The following is a 15642-nucleotide window of genomic DNA, read 5'->3' on the forward strand; positions in this document are numbered from 1 at the left end:
AGCCGCATGCACGCTGGAAGTTAATTCATTTTTAATGAGAGCCCGGCGTCCTGAGCGGCCAAAGCGTCCTGAGCGGGTAAAGTGACTAAAGCGTCAAAAGCAGCACCAGATGAGAAGTTGAGCCTCGGTCAACTTTATGGTAATTAGCTATGACGCAGTTCAGCTGCAAACGGTGGCAACCAATCAGAGTAGAGATGTTTGACTGAGCGGGCCCTAAAGAACAATGCATGTAACTTTGGTTCCTAGTTCCTTCTTGGATACAGAAAAGCTTATAAATTGTGTTTGGGTCATCCTATTCTTTTTAATGTCCGCCTATTTGGCTACCACGACCAACAACAAAAAAATGTTGCCTGGGATCGTGTCGCGGAGGTGGTAGGTTGTTCTGGTGAGTTTAAAAAGTGCAGTAATAGCAGAAAATTGCAAAGTGAAGCGTAGTCCGTAGCCCAGCCTAGCATGCAAGCATTTCTTACTTCATCTGAATGAGATGACACCAGGGCTCCAGACTAACTTATTTTTAGCAACGATCTGAGGTTTACGCCGGGGGTGCAGGTTACTTTCATTAGCAAACAGTCTCCCACTGGATCCTTCTGGATCCTCCCTTGGATGGCTTCGTACCTGAGGATCTGAATGGACGGCGGTAACCTGGTTTTCACTTGCCTGGAATTGGGGTGACATCTGAGCTAGTTTTTGGTATTTTTTAGCCTGGTGTACCAGTGATTTTTTTTTCTCTCGATCAAGTATTTTTGTTTTGGGCTACCTTTTTTCTTCCTTGAGGATATATCTTTCTATTCTTGTGGAGTAACGTCGTTTTGTGTTACGGACTTAAGAGGACCGAAAAAACAGGATTAAGGGACTGTTTAAAAAAGTGTGAAGAAGGACAGCTTGTATTTTTTTTGTTAGTTGGGAACTTTTTCATGATTTTGGTTTTATAAACATTGAGATAATTGTTTTATTTTGGTTGTGATTTATTTTGAAACGGGGAATACGGACGGGCTGTGCAGGGGTTTGATTTATTGATTAAAAGATTAACATTGAGTCCGGCTCCTGGGTATTTTTCTTTAGGATTATAGCACACACACACACACACACACTCACACCACATAATTTTAGTATTTTTAAAAACTGTAAACGTTTGATGTCGTGGATATATCAATATTATCCCCTTTGTAAACTGCTTCCTGCCTGTCGATCCACTCGTGACTGATTAGATGGTGACTTTACATTATGCTCATGCTTTAAACTGAAGTTGAACAACAGCAAGCAGCTGCCGATGTGAAGCAGTTCGCTGTACAGCTCCTTTAAATGACAAGCGCGATTTTACTCTGACATCAGTCACGTGATGAGCGGCCAAAGCGGCTAAAATCAGCACTGCTAGCTGGTCCATCTTATTGGAGATAGATCTTACATTCCCCATAACCATGAATGGAAGGACAGGTTGATGTCATCTCTCCTTAGCTCGCAGCACCAGCACGACATCCTCACCTCCTCACCTCCTTCTCCTCAGCTAACAGAGAACACCAGCCCCAGCACCGGTTAGCATCGACATGCTACAGGCAGCTAACAAGTGAAATCTTGTGTATAAACAATGCAACCATGATCTCCAGACATGCACAGGAGCAAATAAGTAAAAAACAAAACAAAACAAAAAAACACTGCAGACACAGCCAGAAATGCAGCTATTGCGACAGCTTAGCAATCAGGGAAGAGGGAAATGAATAATGTTTGTCTGGTTATGGAAGTTTATACAACCTGAGACACAGAAACAGAACAACAGAAACATTCCAATATTCCCCTATGTCAGAGGACAACAACAACTGGAAATGTGGTCTATTATGTGACCAGATTTATGCTCAATGCCTCCTACCTTCACTGATTGATTTTTATACTCTTCATCCTGGTCAAAGGTTCTGAGGCCTCCGAGAGAAATTCTGTCAGGTCTAAGGGAAACTCACACATAAATAGCCGTGTGATAAAATGTGATGAAAAAACAATGAACACATCACGGTGTGTTTGATGTCACTGACCCTAAGAGATAACACATGTTGAGCCCAAGTCACAGCAGAACAGGTGTAAGAGGTCAGTTACCTGACAGGAAGCTGCTGCTTTTACTGTGAAGGCAGGACTTTCTGAAATGACCTCCATATGCACAAGGGGATATAAATCCCACTGTTTATGATTTTCTGTGTGTGTGTGTGAGAGTGTGTGTGTGTGTGTGGATGTACTGATTTGTTCTGGCTCTTGTGCAGATCTGCAGATTATATGTGTCACTAAGCTATATAAGACAGTTATCCCTCTCCACACACGGAGTGCGACTTGACAATCCTGTCCTCGTTGTGTTGTGCCAAAGAGGGGGGAGTTTCATCCTGGCACCGCTCTGTCTGTCAGTCTGTTGGTGCATCTGTCTGCGTGTCCTCCAGGACTCCATGTCTGGAGGCGGCAGTGTGTACTGTTCCTCTATAACACACCACCCAGTATTTGATTTTATTTTGAGTCACTTGAGATGGCAGAAGACCTGCACATGACCATGACCTGTATAACGCATCAGATAGAGTGGCTGGGTGGTGAGGGTGCTCAAGTGTGTGTGTTTGGGGTTGAAGTCAAAGGGTTCATGTCACCTGCGAAGTCAAATGACATACAAAGAATAAAAAAAAAAAAAAAGGCCTGTTAGATACAATCTTTTTTTTTTATATATATATTTTAAAAACCTTTATTTTATCTTCAAAATGGTAAATATTCCTTAGATCACCTGTCACATCTTTTGTAATAAATTTGTTGATTCAGGCCAGAGGGCAGGTTACACTTGGCACACAATTTGTGGTGTTACCACAGACAGGACAGGTCCCCAAATTACTGACGCATACCATACCACTTTTCGGTACCCTTCTGTTGGGGAGCCAGACATACCAATCCAACCCCAGAGGGTGGAGCTAGAAACACTGCAGACTGGTGATTGGTTGAAAGAATCATTACTTTGCGTGTGACAGCGGCCGCTGTATTTCTCCTGGCGGCACACAGCCTTCTCTGAAACAAAACTTGATTGCGCTTTGAAACAATGAGCTACATGCTAAGCACCAATAAGACAAATTGCTGGACTTCATGTATTGTTGCTTTTTGTTTACTGTGTCATATTTTTTCTTCTTTGTTGGATTTATTAGCAGGGTACACTGTGTCGTGCTGCTATGGTGTCACACTAGTACTTAGCTGACATGGCTATTGGCATCCAGCTTACACGCTGCTACCAAGAAGGGCATGGTTGGCTGCAGAAAAGCAAACAGGATCAGGCTTTACTGATCCATCACGTACCAAACAGTACTGATCCGTACACAATCACTTAGTGGAGGCGGGGCTTATGTGGAATTGCTGTCGCTTGCAAACTTGCTAACCTGCTCTTTGGTTGTGCTCACTCATTTTTCCCTATTTCTCCTATTAATCCTTTCTTTTACCCTGTGCAGCAGATTATCTACTGTTCTATGTCCTTATTAAAAATAAATAAATAAATAAAATCAAGTAAGAAATCCATTTTTTTTATTTGCAAACATCTTCAAAAGAGACAATAAGGTCACAAGCTTAGCTCAGTCAGAAATGGCTGATGTCATCCTGGATATAACTTAAATAAATGAAGTAGTCCTTAAAGGAGTTTTGCTACATTGCCATGTACACAAAGCTGCTAGCACCCTGTTGCAACACATCCCAAACAGTAGGGTGAGCATTTTCTGTAAACCCAAAGAGTGGACACCCTACCCAGCCTATTAGAGATACTGCCAAATTATCAAAACATGCAAAAAACACAAAGTAGCTTTACAAACCATACATTTTTTCAAAGCATTCCTTTTTCTATAATGTTACAATATATTATGACTCAATGTGAGAACAAAAACAAAAAGAGAGGTAGCCCATTCTTCAAAAATATATATATTTTTTGTAAAAATATAAATGATGCCCCAAAGTCTTAAAGTTTAAGTAAGATTTTGAGGCATTTAAATAAGATTTAGACTACAGATTATAGATTACAGCACAACCTTTATAGCAATTGGCACATCGGTGCCTGTTTTGCAGGCAGTACACAGTGCCTCCCACTGAAGGGTATTTTTTTTTCTGCAATCTGTCAATAAAAGTGCATTTATGCTTCGGCATTTTCTGTCTGAGAACAGAAACTGCAACTGTCATCCAGAACTGCAACTTTTAGCATGTCCACCAAGGCTTCATTTAAAAAGAAAACAAACAAACAAAACAAAATGGATTTTCCCCTTGGGTGCACCTAGATCTTTCAACAGTTACTTTTTTACACATGTTCCTCGCAGAGCTAACTTTTCCCAGGTGGCAGGAGAGGGGTTAGGCATGGAGTCATGGGAGCATTTACCACCCTGTCACTTTTTCAATACATATCCAAGATAGCAAACAAATTGGGTTGCAATGCAATGTTGACCGTTCCTTCCTATAATGAAACATAAAACTGGATAAAGTCACTGGGAATAGTGCACTGGTGGGCAGGACTTTAAGGAGCTTTTGCACAGTGTTAATTATAATGTTTAAAGCAGTAACACAGTGGTTGCATGAAACAAACTTCATCAAGTCAATATGTGACCACATGAGGATCTTACACTGCACAAGGGGTGACCAATAACAATTTAAAGAGGGGACTGCAGCATCTGATTGCTGAGAACATCATGACTCGGACACACACTGCCTCATCCTACCTCAAGAAAGGAAGGATATAGAAAGAGAGATGGATAGTTTCATCCAATGCAGCAGCTTATTAGAGTTCATCAGATAAGACAGCAGCAGGATTCATTGAAATGCAGAGTGGAGCCTAATCTGTTTAGCTATACATATAACAATGTGTTTACAAGTGACAAATATGCTGATGCAGAAGGGCACAGCAGACACAGTCCCTTATGGTTCTTGTCCCTTAGCGGCGCACTAGGAGTATTTGTTCTTCAATGAAACTGTTTGCCGACACAGGAGAGTGCTTCACTCATCAGGTCGTGTTGACTGTAAATCCAGACGAAAGCTCAGGGGAAAGTGATGATGGGATCTGTCATGCTGAGCGGGATCTTACTGTTATTGTTATATACAGATAAATAAAAGTCTGCTTGCATACTAATATTGTGAGCTGAAGAGGAACATTTTTTCAGATATCTCTTTTCTGTCTGTCAGAAATATACTGAGCTACTTTAAATAATTGCCTTTTCCACTGTGGTGTTTTTCAGCTTGTTTTGAGCACTTGCACTGCAATGTGTCGTCCCCCCTTTTTTTCCCACATCCAATCGACTTTTTTTTGGAGTAAGCTGAGGCCTTTTGTACCTGTCATCAACCTCTCGATGTGGTAATACCCACCCACATGATCAAGAGGTCAATCCTCTCTTGTTTCCTCTCCCTGTCTGCCTGTAATAGAGGTTTAAGTAATGACTTTACAGAAAATGTTAAAATGCTGCCAGAAGTGGATGAATTCATATAGGTGTTTGTTTTTTTGCCCATTTAAAAGATAATACCAAGAGAACACTCTAACCAAGGGATAAGAGCTCTTTTCTAAAATCCATTCGTCAGCAGTGTCACTGTAATTAGACCATGTATTTTGTATACAAGTTTGAAGCTGTTTGGTTACTGACGGTAAAAATGTCAGATTCTTTTTTTTCTTTTTTTCAAAGTGTAATTTTGCTCATCCCAATGACACACACACAAAAAAAAGACCAATAAAAAGGGGCCAAAAGAGGTCTAACTACGCCTTAAAGATGTGTTGTACTAAAAATCACACGATCAGAGACAAAGACTTGTCTGAGACCAAAGTGTACCAAGGCCAAGAACATTAACAAATCGACAATGTCAAAAACATGCACACACATTTTGGCAGTAGAAGCAGAATTTAGCGCCATTCATTCAGAGAAGTTATTGTTTCTTTAAAAACTAAATTAAAGTTGTATGCAGCATAAAAAATGTCTCGTTGTTCTGTGGTCAGTTGTTAGCTACAGTTGTTTCAGTCTAAAGTGTGACCCTGTTAACTGTTGATTACTTATTGTCAACTGACTGTCACCAGTTAACAGGGTCACACTTTACACTGGAACACCAGTGACATCTGCACCTGTGTTATTACACGGCTTCTTTATCCAACCTTAGGTAACCAGGTTTAACCACAATTAAATGATTTTTAATGTCAATATTTTAAATCTAGTTTTTACTTAGTGTATTTTATGGGCAAGTCGGTTTTGGGCCAAGGTAACAACCAAACATGGACTCATTATGAAGGGTAAATATAAGTGAAACTACGGTATATCATCTAAGTATTAACCAGTCCTATTAGTAATCTTAAAATACAAACCATTAATATTCTGATAGATGTCTGGTTTATTGACACTAGTTCAGGTCTTTATATTTCACAGTCTGGTAAGTGCTCAATGGATAATGCAGTCACAAGAATCAAGTGACTTGTGTGTTTATACTCTTCTCTCATTATGCTCTGGATTTCTCCACTAAAAATGTCTGTCCACTGAACGTCTGTCCACTGAACGTCTGTCCACTTGTTGATGTGACCCTCACATCACTTGGCTAACCATTGAACTCCACAGCACATCTGTTGGCAAAATGTGTGCACCATTTATCTGCTTACAAACAGTAGATTGGTTTATTAGTTTTTTTTTTTTTTTTTGGCTTGTCAGTGCGTACTTCATTGCTGGTAGATTAGATTAGTATAGATTTTTTAAAAAATAGATAAATGGAGTGTTCAACTTATGGAGGCGAGGAAATTACAGTGAAAGATGGGACTCAACTTTCCTTGCAAGGTATAAGTCAAACAACTTCTTGAGCATTTATGGCTGCAGTGTACACTGTTGTCTCTAACCAAAGTCATTATGTCTCACCCATTGGCGTCCTGGTTAGTAGACTTGTACTTCTCAAGACCGGTCTATTTTTTTCGTGGTCTGAATCTCGTCATGGCCTCAACAGTGTTTGGTCTCGGTCTTGTCTTGGTCTCGGGGTCTCCTGGTCTTGATGAATCTTGGACTACCGTGTTGGTTTTGGAGGGATTTTAAGCCTACACAGCAAATTTACCGGTGTTAAATTAACACTGACAGAGTTAAATTTGACACTAGGAAAGAGTGCATATGCGTCCACTCTTTTCAGTGTTAATCTAACACTTTCATAAGTGTTAATACTTTTACACTCATATAGTGTTATTCCAACACTGCACAGAGTTAAAAAATAACACTAGTCAACACCAAGGAGTGTTAATTATATCTGACACCAGAGTCAGTGTTAAAAATGTAACTCTACCATACTACACTAAACTCCAGTGTATCAACACTACTGAGTGTTCCACTGTTAACTCCAGGTAGTGTAGAATATTGTGGCCTGGGCACCTGCTGCCCAACCCCATCCCCCACCCCCTCCACACCCACACCCACACTTCTATTAACAAAAAATACAAAACATGAAATGTTTAACAACAGTGTATTGAAGGTACACCACACTTACAAACTGACATGTCCAGCAAAAAGTTATACAAAAGTGCAGTATGGGACAATGTACATTCGGTCATCAGTGTTTTCATATGAGTACTGCCTATCATAGGGTCTGTAGTACACCAGGTCATCTACACAAACCAGTATGAAGACATTTAGATTTTCCTCAACACAAAATGCATTTAAGTGATCGTCAAAATACACTGTTGAGACTTTACAAGTCAGAAGATAACTGTTGTCATCTCGAACAATTATACTGACAATCTTGTTTAGAACAGGCATCTCATTTTCAACACCAGAACATACATACATCCCAACCTGATACTCTGTCCCAAAGCTTTTGACCCAGGAAGTAGTGGCAACATTGACCCCCACATCAAAACTTTCATCCAGTGCCTCACTGCCCTCCAGACTGCTGACCAAGACCTCAGTGATGGGACCAAATTGTAACCTTTTGAAGTAAAAGTTCTCAAAATGAAAAGCTAACTGATTCTGATGTCTCTTCACCAGAGTTTTTGTTATGTTTTTAAAGTTCTTAACTGACTTTTTAAAGAAGTTATGCTTTCCCTCAAATCGCATACACCACATGTGTATGAGGGGTCCAATTTTCCTGATACAGCTTGGGTAATGGATCATCAGATGGTGCTTTGGAAGCAAATTTCTCTCTGGAAAGAGTGATTTGAAAAGCTTGTGATGATCAAGTATCAGATGTTTCAAATAGCAAGTCATACCATGGGTTACGATAGGTGAAAACACAATGTTTACGATTTGAATCAAGAGGAGCAGCAAGTTCCAGTAGCCATCATCCCTGCTAGCGACATCTCCAAGCATCAATGGAGCATTTCTTAGGAGGCACCACGACTGTACAGCATTAAGACCAAGGTCTTTGCTAGTGTCATCCAGTTTAAGTCCACTTGGCCTGTTTTTTCTCTGTGTATAGCCATAATTAAAGCTCACAATTCTCTCCGACAATATGTTCACAGATATTGTGTTTTTGATCAAGTGCTGAAACACCAGCTTTAACTCATACTGCACAACTCCTTCCAGTAGGTCATGCATTATATCCACAGCGTAGTTTTCTGATGTATGGAACAGCTGCAGAGAATTAAGCAGGCAGGTTTTCTTAACACCAAATACTGAGGCCAAAGCAGGATTTTGATAAAGGACATCACAGTGTGTTGAATGAAGGTCTTTGCAACGTAGAGTTAAACTTGGATGATCTTCACTAAAAACTGACTGCAGCTCAGTTTTATCAGTCAAACAAAATCGACAGCAGTAATTTGCATTAAATGACTCAACAAAGCCAAAAAGGCCATGTAAAGCCAGATTGTCACCAGTAACCTGAACAACTGTACCCCTTAGAGGTCTGTCTGAAAAAGGCACCTGCATTCCTTCAGTCTCTAGAACCTTTAGATCATCAACAAGAGGTTTCAGGATGGAATCAAACCCATACTTTTTCAAATCTTCTGAGTGAAAAAGGGAAACAAGATGAATGTTCATTAACACAGAATTAAGTTTTGGAGGCAAATTTCTCAAGATAAAATAAATGCAGCCAAGTTTGTGCACTCCCTTTTTTGATCCTAATGGATTAGCAGTTTCAAAATCATCATAATATAGCTGAATCTGAAGAGCATCTTCTTGTGAAAATAAAGTGTGATTCCTAAAGTATGAGCCATCATTTACATCAGTGTAAAACCCTTCCTGGTGTGTTTTTGCTTTCTGGAAAGCTTCACAAACTTCCCTGTTCCTGAACATAGATGACAGAGATCCCATTATGGGTACATACATAAATTTATCATTGACAGGAACTTGCCTATAAGTGCCTGATGTTCTATCCCTGCGTGTGTCAAAACGCACACCTAGAACATATTCTACAGGCTCTACTATTTTCCATTTTTCCTCAAAATGCCTCATCCTTTTAGATTCTGTGTTAAGATGCGAGAATGGGTTTTCAAGCTGTTCAAAACAGTCCTCCACTTTTTCTAAAACTTCTTTGGATGTATCAGGTGACAAACACTCAACAACTGCTTCTTTTGCATGAGCATGGATGTCATTAACAAGTTCTTCCATTGAACCAACTAGACATTGTACAGTACTCTCAGGAACACCTGTGGCTTGAATTTGAGCGATGACAGAGCTACACATATCAAGTATTTGCCTTTTTTCAATTGGGATGTGCGAGGTGACAGTCTCTGGAGGATCTACACCTGCTGGTTGTGAAACAGAAGCTCCAATATTAGGTGCTGTTTCCAGTTCAAAATTACTGACGACATCTGAATCAACACAGTCTTTGTGTACTCGAGATAAGTGCCGCTTGTAACCATAGTACGTGCAGAAAACAAATGAACATCCAGATTCCCCACACTTCAAACGCAAAGTCCTTCCTGGGTACAAACCATGCTGAAACTTCAAATGTCGAAATAGTAAGGAAGAACTATTGTGGTGTACCTTGCAAACGTAACAGGTGAACATGTTCCGTCAGAGAACTGTTACTATTTAAGCTGCGCTTTGGAGGATTCTTGATCTGATTTCCTTGACCCGTGGACTCTCCTTCACAACCCCAACATCGATGCCATACACGGTGGTCTGGATGAATGTGTAGAAGTTGCACAATGCTTCGTCGTAGGACACAGCAAATGTAAAATGTGCCTTGAAGAGCTCATCAAATGCAGCTACTCCGGTCTGTGTTGCACAAGGAATGACCTTTTGATCAAGGACGATGAAGAAATTCTGGATTCTGTTCTTTCTTTCCCCAAGACACAGGACATAGGGCTGGGCAAGGCTGGTTTCCTTGAGGAAGAGGTCCATGCTTTGTCCCACCTGAAACAAAAAAATTGAAAATATAAAACATATACTGCTTATGGATATCGCTACTTAATTGTCTTGTATCATGATATCAATTATGAAAAAAAAAATCGAATTATTTTCATGGCACCAAATCATAACATATGTTATCACAAGTTGCTCTTCAAAGGAGCATGGCATGCAATATTCAAATCATACTTTCGGTATCTTTATTTGTAATTTAATACTTTTGGTGAGATACAGAAATATAAAGCAGCAAGCAGACGGACACTAAAAGGGAAATTCAGGATAGAGATGAACTTAGGGATGGCCAGATTATAATGTCATTTTCATATTTCTCTGTTGAGTATAAATTTATTAGGGTCTAAATCTTAGAGATGAGGAATCTCACTTGTAACAGGGCCCTCCTCTCTATATGGATGTTAGGTTAGTTACAATGATGGTATAATCAGTAGCAGACATTGATACAGAGATTGCTCTGAAACTTCAATTAGCAGCTATCATGATCATGAAGTGGGTAGTACAAGTTATTTGCTGGATCTAACATGCATTTTAATAGTCTAATTATTCTGAAGTTAACATTATGAACTATAATGATAATGAAATAGGCCTAAAAATGCCAAATACTATATTTGCAATTATAGTAATAAAACAATCAGATGCATCACAATTGGTTTAGTTGTCCTGTCAATATTTTAGCCCTTTAAATCCCCAATTAATAGACAACAGGGTGGCACATTTTCCATGTCTGAGCATACCTTCATGAACTTCATCAAGCGGTCAGCAGCATCCGATGCACTAACTTTTGTAGACTTCTTGCCCTTGGTTGTCGGAGGTAACAGGTAAAGAAGCAGAAGGATGGCAGCAACCTCGTGATCCCATACTGGAATGACAGTACAATTACTTTTACAAAAGAATCAATGCTATGAATTTTTAAAGACTTAGCCACAGATTTAAATACAGATACCATCTGAAGGTAAGCTGTCATAAAACTGCATTCATACAACTTCCGAGTCTTCGAGAGGCATCTTTTATAAACCATACTAAAGTGAATTAAAAACTGACTGCTTCAAAATGCAAGTAACATGATCAGGCACTAAAATCCTGGGTGTTAATGTATACATTTTTTAACAATGACTTCATGGAGAATGCAGGGAAAGGCAAGTGATTAAAGATGTAGTATAAGCTTACCACCATCATCAGACTCCAGTCGTGCATCCCTAAGGAGCTCGTCCACGTGTGCACTGTGAGGTAGATTCTTGCAGTCTGCGATAACCCTTGGTTTGAAGAATGTTGGCCATTTTGCAAGAAATCTACCCGACACTTCTTCACCAAAGAGCATTGCAAAATCTTGATCAATCTTAACCGATCAAAAAAGAGCATAAAAGAAAAGTATTAGAGAGCAAACAAAAATTCAAAAAAGGAAGAAGCTTTTTACTATGAATTCTAATTCTTACCAAGCCAGGTGTATCCAGAAACCGTGGGAAGAGGTCTAGAACAGTGGCAGCTGTGGCTGGATCTTGGACAACCTTCTGTCTGTGCTGAAATGTGGCCTTCATTTTGTCTCTGACAAGGGTCACATCAGTTGAGTGCTTCATCATTGACATGGCTTCCTTGCATTCATCACCTGACAGTTGTTGCACACTTGTAAAGATGTTGCGATGACTTTTGGGTCCATTTTGGGAAGTGACTTTGGATGTCCTGACTTCTTGAGCAATGCTGCGTTGGACAGTTTTTAACCTCCAGGCCAGGTAACCAGATCCACTCTGGGGATCATAGAAATGTTCCTTGGGGATTCAAATAACAAAGCAGAAAGAGGAAAACAATGGGTTACTTGGCAACATCTGTAATTATTTCAACACTCCTAACCATCGTCATCGTCTAGGCCTGTGCCATGGGTTACTGATCTAATGCTAGATACCAGTAAGATGATACAAATACTGTAATTTTTCTCTGAAAAAATATCTACATGAGTTGAGAGCAGCTGCATGAACGATGCACCATGGGGCATAAATTTCTGTGTGTGTGTGTGTGTGTGAGTGTGTGTGTATATATAAATGTAAATATATATATATATATATATATATATATGTATATATATATACACATACACATACATATATGAGGATGTTGTGTGTAAAGGGTGCCATCTTGCCATGTACAGTTTATCCAGAAAAACACACATTTTGCTTGCATAACTTGATGGAATAAGCCAAACAGTATAATTCCTTTCACCCTTGCAATTAGAAAGAAAATTGACTGTGATTTAGAAAATTAAAAACACCATAGATTTATTTTTTATGTCAATACTCACATAACCGGCTTTTGAATCTGGATCCTTCAAACTTGGAAACAGGATGATAATGCCGAGTGCATATGCAATACGGACATTTACTGAAGGGATCCTCCTGATAAAAAAACAAAACAAAAACAATAAAACAAACAAACAAAACACAAGTACAGATAAAGTAAACAAAACTATTTTCATTTCAATTCTTCTCCGATGCAAGTAATTTTTTAATGAAAAGCACTGAAACCTGTATTTGACAAGAAGGCCTGATTATCTCAATCCTATTGGAAAATACCTCATACAACATCCACAATATCAGCATATTTCATATAAACAATTGCGTACCTATTAGTTTATGATGTTAGTATGACACAAATGTTTTATACAGCACATGGACTCACCCATGACTCTCCACCATGTCTGCTACAAGCATGTTCACCATCTTTCTTCTTGTGCTATCAGAGAGGCAGTTGTTTTTTTCATACTCTTTGAAGACTTGGTCTCCACCTGGCTTTGAGTACAGGGCTACCTTGACAGTCTGAAACAACAGTTAGAACAATATTCAACTAGAGTTAATCTGACTAAGTTAAAAAATTGGGCTTAGCATAACACTGTACACGCAATACTGAAGCAACAACCCTGAAATAAAGCCATTTCGATCTTTGCTTAATTGAAGGTGAGATTTGACTGCTGATTTCAGGTGATTGGGATCTGTCATGAAATGATTTTGGACGAAGACACCTTCCTCTCCTTGTCACATCTCACTTGTGAACTCACATCTTTTGCAATGGTGTTGTCTGGGGGTCCTTCAATCAGCTTCTTCTTCCGAGCTTTGGTGGACTCAAGTATCACCGTTGAGTCTGAATTTGAAGATGAACCTTGTGATGAACGGCAAGGTGACCACTCTAAGAGAGATGAGCCTTCAGAAGATGTGTCCAGCACTCTGCTGTCTACAAGAACAAGTAACTTTAGTACACTTAAAGACAAACAGCTTTAGTGTGTGAGTGTGTACAAATATAATGTTAGTTATATAAAAAGATGAATCAGAATTTTTACCATTGCACTGACCAGTGAAGGCCTTAAAAGACACCTGGGATGATTTAAGAAGTTCATCAAATATGTCTGCGTCCACTTCCACGCCAGCAGAATCTTTTAAGACCAAGGATGTTGAGCCTGGCAAATCAAACTTAGCCAAAACTGAAAAAAAGGGAGAGAATCTGTCTGAGGGTCAAAACCAAAGAATTCAAGTTTGATTATACATTATCATCTCTTAGAGCAGTGGTTTTTAAACAAATAGCCTCTAAACAAGTGTTATTGTACATTTTAGTTGAAATGCCTAGTTGTAGTTAACTAAAAATCAGATTTATCATTACAAATCAATTTAAGAAAAAATATTAAGTTTTGATAAATATAATTTGTTCAATGATAAGTTTAGGTGCTATAAGCATAAAAAAGAAAAAAAGGTAAAGTTAACAAATAAATGGATTTTTAAAAAGTAATTCTTTCCATCTGCTTAAATTCTATTCACTGCATCACTCTTATTTTGTTTGATAGTAGAATTTGCAGCTTATTAATTTATGACATTAGAAGACAGAATACACTTAATAAGTGATTTACTGGAAATTGTAACCACTGCCTCAAAGTATTTATCACATGCTTATATTTTTAATATATTACTCTGATTACCTCCTTGCAAAAATTCAGGGTAATCGTAGACATCTTCAATCCTTGGTACCCTGACCCATTTGCTCACCCCCTCATGTTCTACAGGAACCAGCATATTATGACCTTTAAGGAAAAAAAAAATTAAAACTCATCTTTGTATCTGCCACGCACTGTGAAAAAGTTAATTGAAAACATACTGAAGATGAACAGTAAATTAACAGGTTTCAAATACTTGTTATGAGTACAAATTTCACAAGCTCATAAAATACATGAATACACATTTTAATCAGATCATATACCCGTATGCTTCTCATTTGAATTTATCAATGGTAATTCAGTTCTTTGGTTTGTTTAATATGTAAAGAGAAAAAAGTTCAAGAGAACGTGCTCTATTTTAGATCTGAATATCTAAAATGTGATTGAAAAATATTAAATTACTCTTAAACTGTACTCTACATTAAATTTTATATATTTTGTTTCCTCAATGTATTCTTTATTTTATCTTGGTTGAAAATATAAACCACCAAATCACTAGATATCCACTATAAATTCCTTTCTCATTTCAATGAAGGGTTCATTTTACACTAATGATGATTTCATGTATTTAAAAAAAAGCTTTACTGTCCCTCAAAACTGGAATGGACTGTTAATAACTGCATACATTTATCTGGCTGAATTATTATAATTATTTGGGAAGGAGAACTAAAGCCTTAAAACACATTTGAAGCAGGATACACTGTGTGTAGACATATTTACAAGTATTTCTCTTTATATCTCAACTTTATGGCTACATGATGTAAATCTGACTTTAGACCAACAGCAATGCAGTTTTCCATAGTGTACACTGATATTTAATCTACAGTAAAACGATTTTAAAAGCATTTACAGCATTTTTACCTGTTAAATAAAGAGAAGCAGCGTTGCTGGCGTTCGCACGTTATGTGCATTTTTGACACAATAGAGCACATAAGGAATGAAGTAAAAACAACACCGTGAACTCATAGGAAAGCAACGCTGTTAAGCGCAAAAATATTATTATTATTTAACGAGCATTGGTCGTTCAGTGCAGTGGTAGACACGGTACATGTGAGGAGCAATTACAGTCAATATCTCCACTAACCTCTCTTTATCGCCGTGTGAGCTGCTTCGTGACCGGGCAGTAAGTAACAGTAACCCGCGCGTGCCTGGGTCTGCCCAGGGCTGCGCAGGCCAGCTACGTTTCGTCTAAACCGAGTTAATTAAGAAAGACCTAAGGCTAGAGAGGCGACTACTGTCAATGTGCAACACATTTTAATCGGGATAATGCCACTTTATTTACATATTTAACCAGCACCTAAACACTATGACACGGATATCAATAAAACTTTAAGCTAGCATACCTTTTTTTTCTTCCAAGGTCCCTCACAACGCCTGGTCCTTCAAGCAGCG

General features: G+C 38.7%; 1 protein-coding gene across 1 annotated transcript; it reads right to left on the minus strand.

Moving 5' to 3' along the window:
* Nucleotides 1-9574: 9574 nt before the first annotated feature.
* Nucleotides 9575-14329, minus strand: LOC141797801 (uncharacterized). Its single transcript, XM_074679485.1, has 9 exons — nt 14236-14329; nt 13606-13746; nt 13327-13499; nt 12951-13087; nt 12574-12667; nt 11717-12046; nt 11451-11619; nt 11018-11142; nt 9575-10274 (listed from the first exon to the last, which is right to left on the minus strand). Exons 1-9 carry the CDS (start codon nt 14327-14329, stop codon nt 9951-9953), a joined length of 1587 nt encoding a protein of 528 aa, XP_074535586.1. The 3' UTR covers nt 9575-9950.
* Between the last annotated feature and the right edge of the window lie 1313 nt (nt 14330-15642).

This window comes from Halichoeres trimaculatus, unplaced genomic scaffold (genome assembly GCF_033239565.1).
Source record: "Halichoeres trimaculatus isolate MK-OKI-2021-1 unplaced genomic scaffold, fHalTri1.1 fHalTri1_scaffold_9, whole genome shotgun sequence".
Classification (NCBI taxonomy): domain Eukaryota; kingdom Metazoa; phylum Chordata; class Actinopteri; order Labriformes; family Labridae; genus Halichoeres; species Halichoeres trimaculatus.

Coding starts and splice junctions, on each gene's coding strand:
- LOC141797801 (XM_074679485.1), bottom strand. CDS start 14,329: ATGCTGGTTCCTGTAGAACATGAGGGGGTGAGCAAATGGGTCAGGGTA. Junction 13,747..14,235: donor CCCTGAATTTTTGCAAGGAG/GTAATCAGAGTA, acceptor CCTTTTTTTCAG/TTTTGGCTAAGTTTGATTTG. Junction 11,143..11,450: donor ACTGGAGTCTGATGATGGTG/GTAAGCTTATAC, acceptor CTGTCATTCCAG/TATGGGATCACGAGGTTGCT.